Below are 16,329 nucleotides of genomic sequence, written 5' to 3'. Positions count from 1 at the left end.
AAAAAGGGTTGCCATAGCAACTTGCTATATAAAAGATCTGTTCGCAAGCACTGTTCGTTCACGTTTCCGTCTGAACGATGCAGTACAATGACAATGCGGATAGCTCCATTACTCGATCGTTCACTTCTACGTGAACATGACGGTGTTCCATCTCTGCTTTGCTACGCTTGTTGCACTACCTCCGCGCGATAACCGTCGGCGTCGCTATCATGACCACCCTAGTTCTTGGCACGGTAGAAAGCAAGGTAGGCCATGTGCCAGTCACCTCCGCCCTTGAGCTTCATGATGTCCTCTGTCTTGCACGGCGTCACATCGTCGTCATCGTAGCAGTACCAGTCGTCTACGTTCACGTCCACACCAACACATTATCGTTAGCTCAGCGACTCGTGTCCTTTTGACAGCAATTACAGCGCGGCGTACCTCCTTCGTGGCGTACCCACGCCATGTAGTGACCGGAGTCGGCAGAACGACCCTTGTGCGTCAAAATCGCGTACAGCTCGTAGTTTCCCTGAGTAAAAGCATTCAAGATAAGCATCCTAGCCCATACAACAATCTACATCATCACAACACGTACTTGGAAATCAATGGGGAGTTCAATTCCAGGAGACTTGGCTCCCATCGAGAGTGCACGAGCAGTCTCAAGGGCAGCCTTCTCTTCCTCGGACAGACCGTCCATGGGGTCATCCTCATCCGCCTCCTTCTTTTCCTCAGCATCGCCCTCCTTCTTCTCACCAGCAGGCTTCTGTTACAAAAGAACAGGTGTTCAATGTGAGTTCTCGCTTGAGGCATAGTTGACACTATGGCACGCACCTCCTTGAACTCATTCAGAATCTTCTCAGCATTTCTGTCGCGAGAGATCTTCATAGTTGCCTTCAGCTCGTCGGAGCAGAAGTCGTACACATCCAGAGTCATAGGGAAGCTGATGGGCTGAGCATTTTAGTAGGTAGACACACTTTTTGTCAGCACCATGCACATTTACAGGCACAGACTCAAAGCTACAACTTACCCGCAGCATCTTACACTTGACGCCAGTGTGGTCGCGGCTCTCGGGCGTCGCCTTCCAGTAAAAGCGCATGAACTGCACGCACAGGTACTTGGGCAGACGGTTTATCCGCATCGTCTTCTTCCACACGGCGTTGCCGCCCTTCACCTCAGAGTGTTTCTCAATCGTGCCCTCGAGTCCCTGCAACAGTAAAATAAAAGAAAACCATCCGTAAGAAACGCACACACAGGCATTCTATCTCCATCCCGTCTTCACCACTTACAATCTTGATGCCTTCGGACAGGTGGTTTGTGTCGATGGTGATGTTGCACACGAGCTTGAGCGCCTTCTCCTTCTTGACGACCACAGGCTCCGCGTCGCTCTCCGCGCACTCGAGCTTCTCGTCCATCTCGAGTCCGAAGAGCGCGTCCACCACGTTGGACGTGGGTCCGAGCGACTTGAGTCCGCCCGCAGGCTGCGTGAGCGTCTGCTGCAACGTCGAGAACAGCGTCGAGAGGAACTCCTCGCTGTCCTGCTGCATGTAGCCGCCGCTGCGTGGCGACTGCTGCGCGAACTGCGGGTAGGCGCGCCGCAGCACGCTCACGAACATGGAGGGGGTGATGCTGTCCACGCTGCCGTCCAGCTGGCCGTACATGTCCTTGAGCGCCGTGGTGAAATTGTTGGCCAGGTCGGCGGAGACGCCCCCGGCCTGTGTGCTCAGTGCCTCACGCAGCTCCTTCACGGGGCGTAGGCACTGCAGCGTGGCGTTCATGTAGCACGTATTGCCCAGGTTCACGAGGCCCGCGGGGTACACGGTGCCCGTGGCGGCGATGTCCTGCGTGGTCATGTCCTCGATGAAGACGATGGGCTCCTTGGGCTTCTGCACCACCTCGGCCGAGCCCATGAGCATGACGCCCGTGCCGTCCACGAGCTTGTCCAGCGAGCTCAGGTCCACGTCGTCCTTGAGCATTCCCTTCCAGGCCTTGGACATGAGCTTCTGGCGCTCCACGGGCACGGACGTGAGCGCGTACAGCTGCGCCTTGAGCACGGCCACGGGCGCCGCCTTGTCCACCTCCACGTCCGGGAACACCTGCTTGCCCCACTTGACGCTCACCTTGGCCGTCATGTCACTCGTCTGGGCTGTCGTAGATCGATCCGATATCTCGATTGTGGGGGAATGACCTCGGGCTTGAAGGCATGAGGGATCGCAGGTTCGAGAAGGCAGCTTGGCAGGTGCGACGCCATTGGATGAAAACATGATTAGTAATCCGACGGTACATGGCTACATTATACATGGCTACATTGACGCTCGTTGAAGTGGACTGCAATGACACTGGCAACGAGGACTTGTTCGTAGTTAAAAACTTCTCGCAGTAACGAGAACCACGAGACCACGTAACGTTTTAGTTAGTACAATACTTCACTTGCAGCTCTGGATTAGCCCGACGACCGGAACTTGGATGTGGTGAGCGTGACCGTGTCGCGCAGGATGGCGTCGCCCGTTGGCCGGTCCTCGAACCACTGCATGCTCGCGTGCGTGCGGTTCGCCACGTTCAGCAGCGAGAAGCCGTAGTCGGCCTGGCGGAAGGCGGACCACTCCGGCTGCGGGTCGAAGTAGGTCGGCGCCAGGCCTTCGCGGTTGCCGGCATCGCCTAGCACCACGTAGACCGGGCCGTCTTGCACCACCTTCTCCTTGTACACAGGGTGGCTGCGCTCGTAGGCGTGGACGTGGCCAGCGACTACGACGTCCACCTTGTTCTCGTAGAGGATGTCCTCCATGTTCTTCTTCATGACCATGTGCGGCTCCATGCCCTGGTGCGCCGTGTTGCTATTGTACCACGGACCGTGCATGATGACCACCAGCCAGGGGGTGACGCTGCGGTCGACACGCTTGAACTCCTGCTGCAGCCACTCGAACTGCTGCGACGCCGGCGTTGAATCCACGTATGGGGTCAAGATGATGAAGTGCACAAGACCAACGCGGAAACCGTAATACAGATTGCGACGCTGGAGTTGGTTCTCGCGCTCGTAGGGCATGCGGAACCGCGTCTGGTACGCAACGAACTTGCTGACTTCGGGCTGGCAGGGGCGCTCCACCTCATGGTTGCCCGAGGAGATCATCCACGGCATGTTGGCGATCAACGGCTCGACAAGCTTGCCCCAGCGGTCCCAGCGGTACTGCTCGCTATCGGCGTACGAGAGATCTCCGGCGCAGACGATCATGCTCATCTTCGACTGGACAGCAGCAAGGTGGCGGATAGTCTGCTCTGAGTACTCAGTTTGGCTGCGTAAAAGAAAAAAAAAGTGTCAGAAGAACAAGGCTAGAGAACAACCGCCCGGTGCAATCGCCTACCCGAGGTCTCCAATGACGCCAAAAGTCTGTGGGGCTTTACTCCCGACAGGCACCGCAGTCTTGAACGAGTACACGGCACTCCAGCCGCCCGTTTCGTCGCCGCATTGATCTACAAAAACAAAGGTTGGTCAATCCTTGATTGAAAACCCAATCTACAGCTGTAACATACAGCAGTACTCACAGTAATACGTTGTGTCCGGGTTCAGTTTGTCGCCAGGGATCGTCACGTGGTGTAGCCACGGGGACGTGTACTTGCAGAAGTCGTACTGCTCGCATGGTTCCTCGGCCTGCTGCACCGTCGAGAGATCGTCCTTGGACAGCCCGTAGCGCACCGAGGACGTCGCCGTCTTCACATCCGTGGCCCAGGAAATGGTCATGCCCAGTCGAGTCTCACCCGCCGCCTCGTTTGACATCCGTATGGCTGAGTAGCTCTTCACGGTGGCTTCACTACCGAATGCAACGTGGACTTGAGACGGCGACGCGGACCCCGTCGGGCCTCCGAGCATCGCTGACATGCTGGTGATCGACTCGTCGTAGACGGGGACGCGAACCATGTTTACCAGCACGAATACGGACGCGAACAGCAGCACAGAAGCGCCTGCGATCGCCATTTTGGTGTGCGTGGAGCGTGTCGGTGGTGTCGAGGCTGGCTTCGCTTCAAGGAGTGGGGCGTTGGAGCCTCTCCGGCTGGTGTCGGTGGCGCGTGTGTGGGCCGAGTGGGCGCGCGGCCGAATCGTCGAGCCGTACGAGGCTAATGCCACCACATCTGGCACCACTGAAAGTGGCTTCATTCTAATCTGTCAACGCGATGGCACAATGCCGAATGGGCTTGGCTCCATGCAGCATCTTGCCCTGGGCATGAGGCCCTGAGGCTCGACGCAGATTCACGGCGCTCCAATGGCCTGAATCTTCGTCCTCTCCAGTGAACACCAGCTGGAATCGTCCTCACCAGGACAAGGGCAACCAAATGCGTCTGTGACGTGTGCAGCGCTCACCCCAAAATTTGGGTATTCTTTAAAAAGCCCAAATAAGTACGAATATCTTTTGCGCCAATCCGTGCCCTAAGTTCGACATGGGTTAACTTCTAGCTCCTTTTCTACATTCCAACCTTGAAAAAATTCAGCTTCAGCGGTTCATTTGAGCACGTGCGCAGGAGACCCCCAGTTGCTCTCAATGGACGTCGCCAGCGCGTCCCCGGCGGCAGATACAGCGCCCGCTGCAGCGTCTGCAACCCCTTCAGTGCCCCCTCCGACCACCGAAGCATCCGCAGCTCCAGCCGCTTCGTCCCCAGCCCAGGAAGACGCCGAGAAGCTCAGCAATGGCGTCCCCAGCACGAACGGAGCGCTTCCAGTCGCCGTAGACGGCGCGGACAAGGCCCCAGCGCCGCTCAAGCCCAAGCCCAAGCCTAAGATGCATGCTCCGCCCCGGAGACTGCGCAGCGGCAGCGGGAGCGGCAGCAACACGAGCTCCGGCGGCGTGCGGCGCGAGTCCGGAGCTCCTCGCCCCGCCAGCGCCAACATGGGCATCGTCGTGGGCACCCTCAGGCGCAGGAACAGGGTGACGCTGCGCACCAGCTCGCTGTCTGATGAAGAGGCGGACGACGTGGTCACGGCGCCGCCCAGGAGCTCGGCGGGCCTGGCGCCGAGACGCACCAAGAAGCAGCCGAGTCTGCGCAACATGGCGTCGCTCGTGCGCTCGCACCTGCGCACGTCCAAGAGTCTGGCGGCGCTCAGCAGTGGCGGGAGCAGCGCTGGAGATGCCGACGCAGACAAGAGGCCGACGCTGGATCGCAGCAACTCGTCGTTCGCGGGCGTCGCGCAGCAAGTGGTGACGTCCAGACGCGCGGCGAGGGGGTTCCTGTCCATGTGGACGAAGGACTCGACGGAGACCATGTACATCTACCGCGGCATCCACATGGAGAAGAAGAAGCTGGATCTCGTGAGCGTCGCGTCCGAGTACAAGGAGATCAAGCGCCGACAGTTCTACCAGGAACTCGTCGTCTACTTTGTGTTCTTGTTGGTGCTCTTCTCGCTGCTGTCCTGGTTGCCGGTTGAAGAGAGTTTCCATCAGAACGATGTGGTCGGAGCGCTCACCTGTCGCGAAGAAGGCGAGTGCGATATCAAGACCTTCGCAGACATCTACGCGTTCGCTGGCAAGTTGAGAGATACTGTGTGCGATCGAGAAGACGTCACGGCGCAATGGGTTCGTGTTGGCGGAGTAGGTTTCCGGCAAGTGCGCGTGAAGGAGCAACGATGCCGGGTCTACGACGGATGGGAGGCGCCGTGCTATCCGTATTACAGCCCCGACGTCGAGCAAAAGACTCCTTTGCTCGGCGAAAACGGAACCGGGCGTGTGTACGAGTGGAGAGATGGCCTAGGCGAGCTGTCGCCAGAGATTTACCGATCCGTTGTGGATTGGTTGTTCTTCGCCCCCGTCAAGTCCTACGGCTCAGGTGGTTACGCCGTGGATTTATGCGATTTAGAGGATGTAACCAAGCTCCAGCGCGACAACTTCCTCTCAGAACATACTCGTGCTGCAGCTTTCAAGTTTATTTTGCTGAACCCAGTCACCCGCGTATTCACGATTGGTATGCACGTGTTTAAAGTGGATCCGTCAGGCCACCTTGACCACTTCGCACACAGTTCGCACGTCCGTGTGATTGGCCATGAGAAACCAGAGCAGTTTGCGATTGCTGAAAATGATGAAGACGCCACACCGCCGCCGCACCCAAGACTGCACAGCAGAATTTTCAATGCTGTTCGGGACTCACTGTCGTTGCTGCGCGAGGCCTTTGACGTGCGTGTGTTGCTTTGGGTTGCTCTCGTTCTGTTCTTCATCACGTACTGTATTGGTGAAGCCACTGAAATGAGTACAATGGGCGTAACCACGTACCTTGGATCGGACATGTGGAACCTATTCGAGCTTACGCACTTGCTGGTACTTGCGGCGATACTGAGCTACATGGTTCAGTACTACATGGCGTCTAGTACCTTTGCATTGCACTTAGCCGAACTGCGCGAAGGCCGTGGTGTGGAAGAGCTGAGCCACTCAAGCTCTCAGGAACTTTTGACGGGGTTCCAGCAGCTATCGGACCTAGCCTCGCTCGGGTCTGCTATCAGCTTGCTCAAGGTGTTCAAGTTCTTACGCATGAACGCAACGCTGAACCTGCTGTGGCGTGTGCTTGGTATGGCTATGAGTGATCTCATGGGTTTCTTGGTTATCTTCAATCTTATTTTCCTGGGATATTCAGCCATGGGCAGCTATGCCTTCGGGTTTGCCCTTGAGGAATATTCGACCATCAGCAAGTCTTACGGCACTTGCTTCCAGATGCTTGCTGGAGAGATGGACTATGCGCGACTGCGACAAGCAAACCCTCGCGTCGCGCCGCTCTTCATTGGGACGTTTGTGGTGCTGGTCTTCCAGATCCTTGTCAATATGTTCGTTGCCATTTTATCGGAGTACTATGAAGTCGCAAAGAATGACGAGACGGCCAGCGGTGAAGATGTCGAGTACGATGTTCTGGCGCGTATCCGCAGCTTTGTGAGTGCATGTTCACCGACAGTCGTAGTGCCAAAGGATCCCGGTGTTATCCGTGTCATTCCGTGGCAACAAGTGCGGCTTATTTCTACGAACCTTGTTGATCAGGAGGAGACTCGTCAGCGTGTGAGGAAGCTATTTCGCGGTGCTGTGTGGCGTGTTGTTGCATTATTGCGATTCGGTATGAAATTCGACCGCCGTATCAATTTTGGCGATCGCAAGACTCACGATGGCACTACTGCCCACAGCGGCAATGGCGGCGGCTCTAGCAGCACCAAGGAAAGTCGTGAATTAGTCTCACACATTCGGCTGTCCGAGAATTTCGATCACAAGACTATCAAGGAAATGATTCCCATCGGTATCACAATTCGCCTGCAAGGCGACTCGATTCTTGGTGATGGCCTCGCACTCAAGGTTATTCATCACAGCAAGTTGTCGGTGGAATGCGTTGTCCTTGGCCCTAATGAAGCCGAGAGTGCCGGTGCTGGAGCGAACGCCCCTGGCAAGATGCCCAACGCATTCGCTCCGCCTCGTTCGATTTCGTCGTTAGGGTCCTTCGGAGAAGACTCTGACCTCGACGATGGTACACCTCGAGAACGTGTTCTTGAGTTGATGGGCGGTGAAAAACTGCGAATCCCGAGAAGGCGACTGGCGGTACACTTGTGCCGCACAATGCTGCAGGAGCTCAAGATGGGTCTGCTGCGTGCTACGAAGCTGTGGAACTACTCGAAGGACCACATGGTGGATGACTATCACCTTGGACTGCTCTTTGATAGCGTTCGCGCCGATGGCCGAACAAGCCTGCGTTTTGATGAGATATCGCGCATGTTGGACCTCTTCCTGCGCAAGGACAAGCGTAAGGCGATGTGCTCACAAGCAGAAGTGCGTCGTGAAGCTCTTCAGGTGATGTATCGGTTCCGCAAATGTCTGATTGACATGCCCTCACGTGAAAAGGAGGGCCACAATTACCGTCCGAAGCCAGTAGACACGTCCACGGTGGAGCTAGGCCACCTTGAACACCTTGGTGACGTGCTTGCCCGCAATTGTCACGATATGTGGGCTCTTGAGCGTCTCAAACAAGGGTGGGTGTACGGTAAGGAGCGTGACGACAAGAAAAAGCTGCACCCGAACCTGGTTCCCTACAAGTTACTCTCCGTAGAAGAGCAGGCCTTCGACTACCGCTCGTCTATTGAGACCATCAAGACGATCGTCTTCATGAACTACACAATCACGCGAGCGAACCACCAGCGCTCTCACAGTGGTTCCTTTCATGACTCTATTTCTCGGTCGGCGTCGATGATGTCGGATATTGATGGCGTGGGCGGTAGTAACAGCTCACTAGTTAGTGGTGGCTCAGAATCCACCAGCCCACGCGCCAACGATGCTGCTGTGTTTGAAGAGTTGGGCACTGCCTCTCACCCTGGTGCACCGGCGAAGCCGGTGCCATCGCTGCTGCGCGAAGCGATGAGCTTCCGTCGCAACAGTCTGATGGGCGATTCCCCATATTTCACGACGTATGGCGAGGGCAATGTCGAGGTGTACCGGCCTCTGCCTATTGACACATTGGCAGTAGAGCTGCCCCCGAGGCTATTGCGGCTCGTAGATCTGCTAGCCGAAAACGCACATGAGGTCTGGGCAAAGGGACGTATGGACGAAGGTTGGACCTACGGCCCGCTGCGTGACGACAACTCGAAGAAGCACCCGTGCCTTGTGCCCTATGTGTTCCTCACGGACGATGAAAAGGAGTATGATATCAACATCGCCAAGGAGACACTGAAGACCCTGATCGCGATGAATTTCACGATTCTTGACCGCTCAAGCAAGTATTGATCTCGTCTCGGCTTCTATATCAGTGTTGGCGCAGGTAGCACAATCTGGTGCATGCCTAGCAGCCGGCACTGCAGTTTGATGCATGGAAATCCATGTTGGCAAAATTGAAAACTTGGTGTTCTACCACATCGCGCTGCATTTTTTCAGAGTCCTAGTGGTGGGTTTAATTCGTGTATTGTCTCGTGACAGGGATTCGTGGTCACGGTAAGCCATTTTACGTTGCCAGTACCATCCTAATATGACGGATGTATTTGTGTGGGTTAGATCAAGTGTGCAGGGTGGTTACTCCTCATCAGGTGCGTCCAAGAGGATGTCGGTGGCAGCCTCAATGGTGAGGCAGAGTCTCACAAGCTCGCGACGCACTGTCATGGCATTGCCACGTTTGAGTTCATTGGAGACTCCCGGGAACAAGCCCACGCGGTAGTCATCCCACTCGGAAATGCCGTACAGGACCTGCACACACGAATGAATGAGACCACACAAAGTTAGCGGATTATGCTGCATCATCCCGTCCAGGTGCGAGGAACACTTACGTTCTTGACCCAAGGAATATACGTGAGGCCCGACGGAAGCAAGAACGCGCGCTGAGCGCGGAGCAGGCGGTTGTTGACTTCCCGGACTCGGCTGTAGTCGAGCTCTTCGTTGGAGATGACGTTCATCTCGTGGCTTACGCTGATGGCAGCAGCTTCAAATGCGGTTGTTGCGTTGTGCAGGCGAGCAAGTGACACGGTCTCGGTCAGACCCTCGCGCGCAAGAGCATCCTCCAGGAATGCCTCGCCACGGCGTAGCTCGCGCGACAGCTCGGTAAAGTCGTACTGCAGGAACTGTGCGTCGGTGAAGGACAAAAGGATACTGCCGTACAACTCAGCAGCGGCGCGGTGAAACGCGAATTGAGGATCAGCAAAGTGCGAGATCCACGCAGGGATATCTGCACTAGTTTGGCCCACGCCGAAGTAGCCTCCATCAAAACCAAGCTCGAGGGACGGAATGCCCAGTCGTCCAAGGAACGGGGGAATACGGCCGCCAAGAGAACGCTCCATGGGTGGAAGTTCCAACTCGACACCACTCGGGTTTTTCTTGTTGGCGTCGTCAAGCCAGTACGCGAATACAGAGTTGCCGCTGCCTTCCGGGAGCTCGTCGTTGGAGAAGGTCGCGTTGATCGGCAGCATGTCTAGGTCGTCTTCTTCTTTGCTGGAGCTTCCGGCAGCTACAGCAGAAGTGCTTGATGCGTTCTTGAAGAAAAAGCTGTCAACATCAGGGAAGTCTTGCGTCTTCGGTTGAGCGACGGCCGCAGTCATGAGATAGATGTTCTTGCGGATCGTGGCAGATGCCTTGCAGCGAAGCGCGCCAGCACCACGAACAACATCGTCCAGGTGCAGATACACAACACCGCGTCCGGTGTTTCCACTTCCGAAGCCCGGATATCGGTCGATCCAGTGAGAGCTGCCGACAGAGCCAAATTGCTCGCCACCAAATGAGGCGAGGACCAGCGTGCGGTGCGGGGTCCATCCATTTTGCAGGAGGGTTCCAAGTGCTCGTACGACCTCCAGGAACACAGCGTTACCCGATCCTGGACTGACAGCTCCAGCGTTCAACGAGTCACGGGGGGCACCAACGAGCACATGACGGTCCGGTTCGCGAGACCCGTGCACCGTGATCATCACATTCCACGTCGTAGTGAGCGAGTACACGTTGCGGTTTGTCATTCTGATGACGGTTCCCAGTGCTGCCGACGAGGAGTTGCCATTTTCAACAACAAGAGCGTACTGCACGCCCAGGGCACCACCTTCCCAGCGCGACCCGAAAACCTCGGCAGCTTTTACTGTCTTGATGCTCGACACCTTGCTGGCGGCGGTCTCCATCTTGGTGAGCAAGTCTTGGGCCACAGCAGCGCTGATTGGCATGCTGGCTACGGGCGGTAGGATATTGAAGGTGTTGTTGATGGAGTAGACGTCTTCAACCGAGATGCGGTCCGCGTTGGTTCCCATGGGGCGTGTAGCTGAGAACCCTTCCGGTATAGTCGGATCACCGTCTCCCATGTAGACGTTGCCAAAAGTTGTCGTGGTGCTTGGACGCCACGGTCCGTCAGGTGCTGTGGGGCCTCGAGCAGAACCATCGTCAGCAGGATCCCTGTTCAAGAGCACGGCATCAGAAAACGAGTGCGCAGGACAAATGTACAGGTCAAGTCAACGTACGTGTACGTGAGCACACCGATTGCGCCGAACTTGGCGGCCAAGACCACCTTGGCTGGAAGTGATACGTCACCACCCATGCGAACTAGCACAATCTTGCCAGCGACAGAGACGTTGTTCTGTGCCAAGGCTTGGTAGTCATCGGAGGAACCGAAGTGTGCATACACGACTCCTGCCGTTGCGGTACCATTCTTGGAGTACAAGTGGAATGCCGCGTGAGGCTTAGTGATGCTCTTGCCCTTCGCCTGGCGTTTAACCTGGCGTGCAGCGTGCTCAGCGATGAAGTCGTAGGAGGCCAGCGACTTGCTGTTCGACTTCTTCAAGATATCGATCGTGAGTGTCGATGGTGCGTTGACGAGCATTTCAAACTCGTCAATCTTGATGGAGCTATCTTCGAAGCCAGAGTCGATGGCACTCGAACGAATGAATTGTGCCATCTCGTAATCTCCGCTGCTGCCGGTGTGTCGGGTGATCTGTTGTGTATGGAAACAGAGATCGAGTTAGGCATCATGAACGAACGCTTTACCGAGATCGGTGCTGTCGAACGTACGTCGGAGTAGAACTCGAGGTTCTTCAGGAACCCGTCGGCCGAAGTGGCAGCGATGAAATGGTGTTGAATAGCCGGCGTGGAGCTGCAGAATGGATCGACAACAACTCGGTGAGTACGTGTGTGCTACCTGGTGTGCCGTGTGGACTTACCCGTAGTTCTCTTCATGCCCTAGGACCCCCAAGAGCATGACGCAGATAGCGCTGGCCAGGATCAGGGCCATCACAAAAGCGATTCCGACGCGGCGGCGATGCACGATCTCCTCTTCGCTGATGCCGTCGCTCAGTTGAACCTCGCGCGGGCTGTCGGCGTAGATGTTCGACCTCGTCAAGGGCACCTTGGACTCGTCGACGTTGCTGCCATCTTCATCGAGATCGAGGTCGGGGAGCACCTTGAGTGCATCGCCCTTGATGATGCTGGCCCTGTCGTCGAAAGAGCCCATTGCGACCTCAAGGCTCGCAGTTGCTGCTGGAGGTTGGTCCTGAGCTCTGCTAGCTGGTTTCGGCAATGGAAGCTCTGCCCGACATCGCGCACGCTCCAGAGGAGCTATCCTGGGCGACGCACATCACCCGTTATTTTTGCAGGCGCTGTGTATGCTGAGTAGAGCTGTGCGATGCTGCTGCTGCTATCGCCGTGCTCACAATGGCCGAGCGCAGCAAGAATAGCGTGAGCCATCAACACCAGGGCACCAGCTATTCCTGCGCCGCTAGTGACCACCGCAACGTGGCTTGGCGTCCCTGCCATCTGACCAACTTCAACGACACGCACTGTGCGGTCCGGCTTCTTCTGCTTGGTGCGCATCGTCGATGCGGCATCGAGTCGGTTCACGACAGCCTTGAAGTACGCTAGACGCGCTGCAGTTGCTTGAATCAGCAAGAGGGAGTTCAAGGACGCACAACAACTTTTTCTTTGGGTTTACATGGGCCTCGCCTGCAATTGGCGCGGCGCCCGTCCTTTGCTCTTTGTCTCTCTCTTCTTCGTCCACAGACACTCATGTCCTTGTGGCGATCCTAATTCTTACACTAGTTCACATATAGAGGGCACCCACCGCAGCTCGGTGCGTCATGCCTTCGCGTCTCACGCGCTGTCTTGCAGCGTCGCGGTTTCCTTCCTCTCCTCTCTTGTTTATTTTCTTGTAATGTTTCTTCCATCAAAACACTCACTCACTCACCACGCCCGAGCTCTTCTTTCTGGAGCTCTGCGACGCTCTTTTTAACTGAAGCAGCTGATGCTTCGCACTTTCTTCTTGGTCTGTCCCTCGAACATGCTCTCGGCCTGGCGAGCGGACTCAGCCACGATGGCGTCGAAGAAGGATACACCGTCCTTCTCCTCCGACATGCCCATGTCCTCTTCCACAACCGTCGCCGCCTTGGCGACAACCAATTCCAGCTGCGAAGGCGACGTGAAGTCACCGTCGCGCTGCAGCAGACTGCCGATCTCGAACAGCGAGAATCCGGCCTCCGCTCCACGCTTGAGCACCGCCGTACACACACGCATCGTCGTCACACACTCTTCCTCGATTCCAACGGCACGCAACACAGCCGCATCGCGCGCCTCGTCCAGCGACGCGATGTGGTCGAGCTCAGCACACGTAAACGGGAATTCGGCCTGGGGCCACTGCAGCCAGTCGAACGTCGCGCCGTCGAGCTGCTTGTAGGACGGCAAGCAGAAGCCGTGGTCGATCGGCGTCATGCCGAAAGTCTGATCGTTGGGCCGCGCGCTCAGCAAGATGTTGCCAGCGTGGCGGTCCGTGTTAAATAGACGCACATCCAGGATTGCAATTTTGTGCACCTCGGGGATCGCGAACTTCAGCGTGCCCATGTCCTCCGCCGAGCACTGCGAGGCCACGAAGCGCTGCATCGATCCCTCCTTCTCCTCTCCATTCACATTCAAAACCATCAAGTTCGTCACCGGCACGCCGCTAAAGCTGCCGTAGGCGTTGTCCAGCAAATAGGCGGCGCGTTCACGGAGAGCTCCGTTGCCGACTCGGAAGCCCTTGTTCACCGGGTGCTCCGTGACGCCCACCACCGCGTTTTCCTTCACGTACCCTCTCGGGTTCTTCGGGGCCATGTACTCCTCGTCGCGCGGCTTGAAGATCCCCATCGGGTTCATCTTCTTACAAGACTTCTCCATCGATTCCGCCGTCAAAAAGTAGGCGCCGCCGCAGCCCTCGCTCGTCATCTGGAACGAGCTGCCTGCGTCCGCGACCATGCTCTTGACCTGCTCGGCGAAGCGCTCGGCCGCCTCCGTGGTGAGCCACTTGGCGTCCAGCGCGACGGGCAGCTCAGTCTCCGGCTCGGCGCAGTCCTGCTTGTCCACGAACGGGATGATGGGGCACTCGCTGTCGCGCTTGAAGGGCGACGTGCAGCGCAGCGGCGACAGGCGGAACTGCACGAGCTTGGTCACCACCGTCTGCTGCAGCAGGCCCTTGGCGTTGAGCATGGCGGAGCCGTGCAGCCGCAGGCGGCTGAAGCGGCTCTTGGTCCTCTTGCGCCCCGCGTCCTCGTGCGCCAGCGCGCCGTCCGCCCTGTCCGAGCTCCCGCGAAACCATTCAACAGCGCCCATGCTTCCTCTCTGGCTTGGGTTTCTTCTGGCGGCGTGCGAAGTGACTGAGGTGGTCGCGGGGAGGTGCTGCTCGCTTGCTTGTTCGGGGGCAGCGGGCGAGGGCCGAGAAGAAACGGAAGACAGAGAGAGAGGCACGGAGAGAGAGCTACGGGGGCGGCTGTCTCTCGGGTGCGGCGCGGAGGCTGGTGGGGCGGAAGGCTCGGGACGGAGGCGGAGCTTCAAGCGCGGGGGCGGAACAAGCTGCTTGTCTGCTAGAGTTCAAATTGCGGAATGGCGACCGACAGAAGCGGGGCAGGAATAGCCAGCGCGATCGGGTTTCAGGAGCACTTGGAAAATGTATATTTACATTTAACAAAGGATATTTGAGTAGTAGTGTATAATAGAGGTGTTTGATATGGATAGGATATGGAAGTATTGTATTGATGGTATGAATTAGATAGTGGAATAGAGAGGTGATAAAGGACTGCAAGGCGGTGCATTCACCAGAATTTACTGGAGGTTTTGAAAGGGCTGTGCTGTGCATCTTTGCCCGCACATCAAGCACGGCGTTGCTAACTGTAAGCAGTTGGCGGCGTTTTCTCATGGAGAGGAACCCACGCTCACGCGGCGAGGAGGACTGTTATTACGCTCGGAGGGGTAATCGCCGCCCGTGACGACCAGCTGCTGCGCGGTTCGCATGGCAAAATATGGCAGAAAGAGCGCCGCGTGCGAGCGTTCTCTCAGATGGCGACACGCGTGCACCTGGCCCAGCTCAGAGCGCACTTAGCTCAGCAGCAGCAGCTCTCAGAGCTGCCCACCTCTGACTGCGGCGAATTCACAGTGCATCTGCCAGGCATTTTCAAGGCAATTGAGACTGTGTAACGTAGCAATGTGAAACCATGCCCTTCTGCAGTGAAGAAGTCGGTTTCAGCACGACTCTTGGGGATGGCACCCAGCGACGACGGTTCTACTAGAACTTCTAGAGCAGCTAACGATGATACAATGTATCATACATTCGCCGCCGCCGGCGTTGCTGCGCTCGCTCTCCGCGTAATGTCGAGCAAGCCCTCTTGGCCTGCGTGGCGCGGCGTTCCCTGCTCTCTCTTGCAGCGAGCAGGCGTTGCTCAATCGTCTGATGAATGTTGCACTTGGCGCCATAGACAAGACGAATCGCTTTCAGAATTGTCACACCGCGCGGAAGTAATCGTCATCACTAGTAAGTATCCGCCAAGCAGATTTTCTGTATCGCGCACAACTTTCACAATACCCTTGCAAAGTATCCACTGCGACCAGCTTCAACTCGGTGGGGCATTCCCAAGCAGCGCTCGCCTCCTGCTCGCAGTCTGCGGGCCGCAGAGGCCCCGCCGTCAGCGCCAGACGCGCCGCCGCTGGGTATGTACCTGTCACACTGCTGTTTTCGCTCGCACGCCGGTTGCCGGGACACGCCGCTGGAAACGCTCGTGCACCGTGCCCAACTGCACTCGCCACCGCCGCAACGGAGTCTCGACAAGATCAAGCGCGCTCTGCAGCTCGCACGCAGCCGCCGCTCGGCGAGAGCGTCACAGGGCGCCTGCACGAGACGCCGAGTCCGTGAAGCCCTGGCTGATAGGATATCCAGCGCCGTCGCTGCATCGCGAGAGATACTCGGCGAGCGTCTCCGTTGGCCCGACTCCGGGCCGGAGGGTCCGGTGCAATGGTATCCGCTCGCAGCGCACCATGCCACTCGTAAACGGTTATATACATGTGGTTGCAGCGGGTCTTGCTTCGCGGGCCGAGACCCACGTGGCGACACCGACACCGATACCGCCCGTGCTGGTGGTTTACCGGTGCCGCTGCCCGTTTCGTGCAAGCAGGGCTGGGCGTGCACCCCGTCATGTAAGCATCGCGTTTTTCATGCAAGGGGAATCGCAGGCAGCCTGGCTCGGCGCCACCTGGCAGCGAGTGGGCCGCTGCTCTCAAACATCCTCGCAGCAGCGGCGCTCGACCTGCAGGCCAGCAGAAATGCCCAGCAGAGTCTGCTGCAGACCGCCCCGCGCTGCCCTGATATCTTGCTTGCTATCGTCGATAGCCTATCGACATGCATTGTCGATCCGGACCTGCAGGCAAATCGGCGTCGAAAATTGTAACGGAAACCCCACCCGCTGCGGCCCAGGCGCAGCGCATTGAGGAAGCGGTAGCGCCAATGCAAGCAGCGCCCTCGCGGCGCAACACCCTGCGGGGCAATGCCAGCGAATGCATCACCTCGTCAAACAAAGGCGATCCTCGCCTGTGGCTCGCTACTTACGTGGCGGCGCCCGTTGGGGCGCTCATTTGCAGCTGCTGCTCCTCGCCAGCGAGGAAGAAA

The 16,329-nt window shown here is 57.3% G+C and overlaps 5 protein-coding genes across 5 annotated transcripts; 1 reads left to right on the top strand and 4 right to left on the bottom strand.

Moving 5' to 3' along the window:
• Positions 1-218: 218 nt before the first annotated feature.
• On the bottom strand, positions 219-2,108 carry IUM83_00118 (Ubiquitin carboxyl-terminal hydrolase; the record flags this gene model as incomplete). The annotated part of the gene is made up of 6 exons (XM_067923859.1): positions 219-340; positions 421-508; positions 575-742; positions 811-927; positions 1,007-1,183; positions 1,266-2,108. The coding sequence occupies 6 exons, from the start codon at positions 2,106-2,108 to the stop codon at positions 219-221; spliced, it is 1,515 nt and encodes a 504-aa protein (XP_067788611.1).
• Positions 2,109-2,419: 311 nt separating this feature from the next.
• On the bottom strand, positions 2,420-3,946 carry IUM83_00117 (Iron(III)-zinc(II) purple acid phosphatase; the record flags this gene model as incomplete). Its single annotated transcript, XM_067923858.1, has 3 exons — positions 2,420-3,266; positions 3,336-3,444; positions 3,517-3,946. 3 exons carry the CDS (start codon positions 3,944-3,946, stop codon positions 2,420-2,422), a joined length of 1,386 nt encoding a protein of 461 aa, XP_067788622.1.
• A 562-nt stretch (positions 3,947-4,508) lies between these two features.
• IUM83_00116 (ryanodine-inositol 1,4,5-triphosphate receptor Ca2 channel (RIR-CaC) family protein) lies at positions 4,509-8,702 on the top strand (the record flags this gene model as incomplete). Its single annotated transcript, XM_067923857.1, has 1 exon — positions 4,509-8,702. One exon carries the CDS (start codon positions 4,509-4,511, stop codon positions 8,700-8,702), a length of 4,194 nt encoding a protein of 1,397 aa, XP_067788621.1.
• A 282-nt stretch (positions 8,703-8,984) lies between these two features.
• Positions 8,985-11,883, bottom strand: IUM83_00115 (N-acetylated-alpha-linked acidic dipeptidase-like protein; the record flags this gene model as incomplete). Its single annotated transcript, XM_067923856.1, has 5 exons — positions 8,985-9,155; positions 9,236-10,832; positions 10,898-11,367; positions 11,445-11,526; positions 11,594-11,883. 5 exons carry the CDS (start codon positions 11,881-11,883, stop codon positions 8,985-8,987), a joined length of 2,610 nt encoding a protein of 869 aa, XP_067788620.1.
• Positions 11,884-12,653: 770 nt separating this feature from the next.
• IUM83_00114 (putative phosphatidylinositol kinase) lies at positions 12,654-14,006 on the bottom strand (the record flags this gene model as incomplete). The annotated part of the gene is made up of 1 exon (XM_067923855.1): positions 12,654-14,006. The coding sequence occupies one exon, from the start codon at positions 14,004-14,006 to the stop codon at positions 12,654-12,656; it is 1,353 nt and encodes a 450-aa protein (XP_067788619.1).
• Between the last annotated feature and the right edge of the window lie 2,323 nt (positions 14,007-16,329).

The sequence above is a fragment of the Phytophthora cinnamomi genome, assembly GCF_018691715.1.
Source record: "Phytophthora cinnamomi strain GKB4 chromosome Unknown Contig53, whole genome shotgun sequence".
Taxonomy (NCBI): domain Eukaryota; phylum Oomycota; class Peronosporomycetes; order Peronosporales; family Peronosporaceae; genus Phytophthora; species Phytophthora cinnamomi.
The sequence above is the reverse complement of the archived record's forward strand: the minus strand, read 5'-3'. Positions and strand labels throughout refer to the sequence as shown.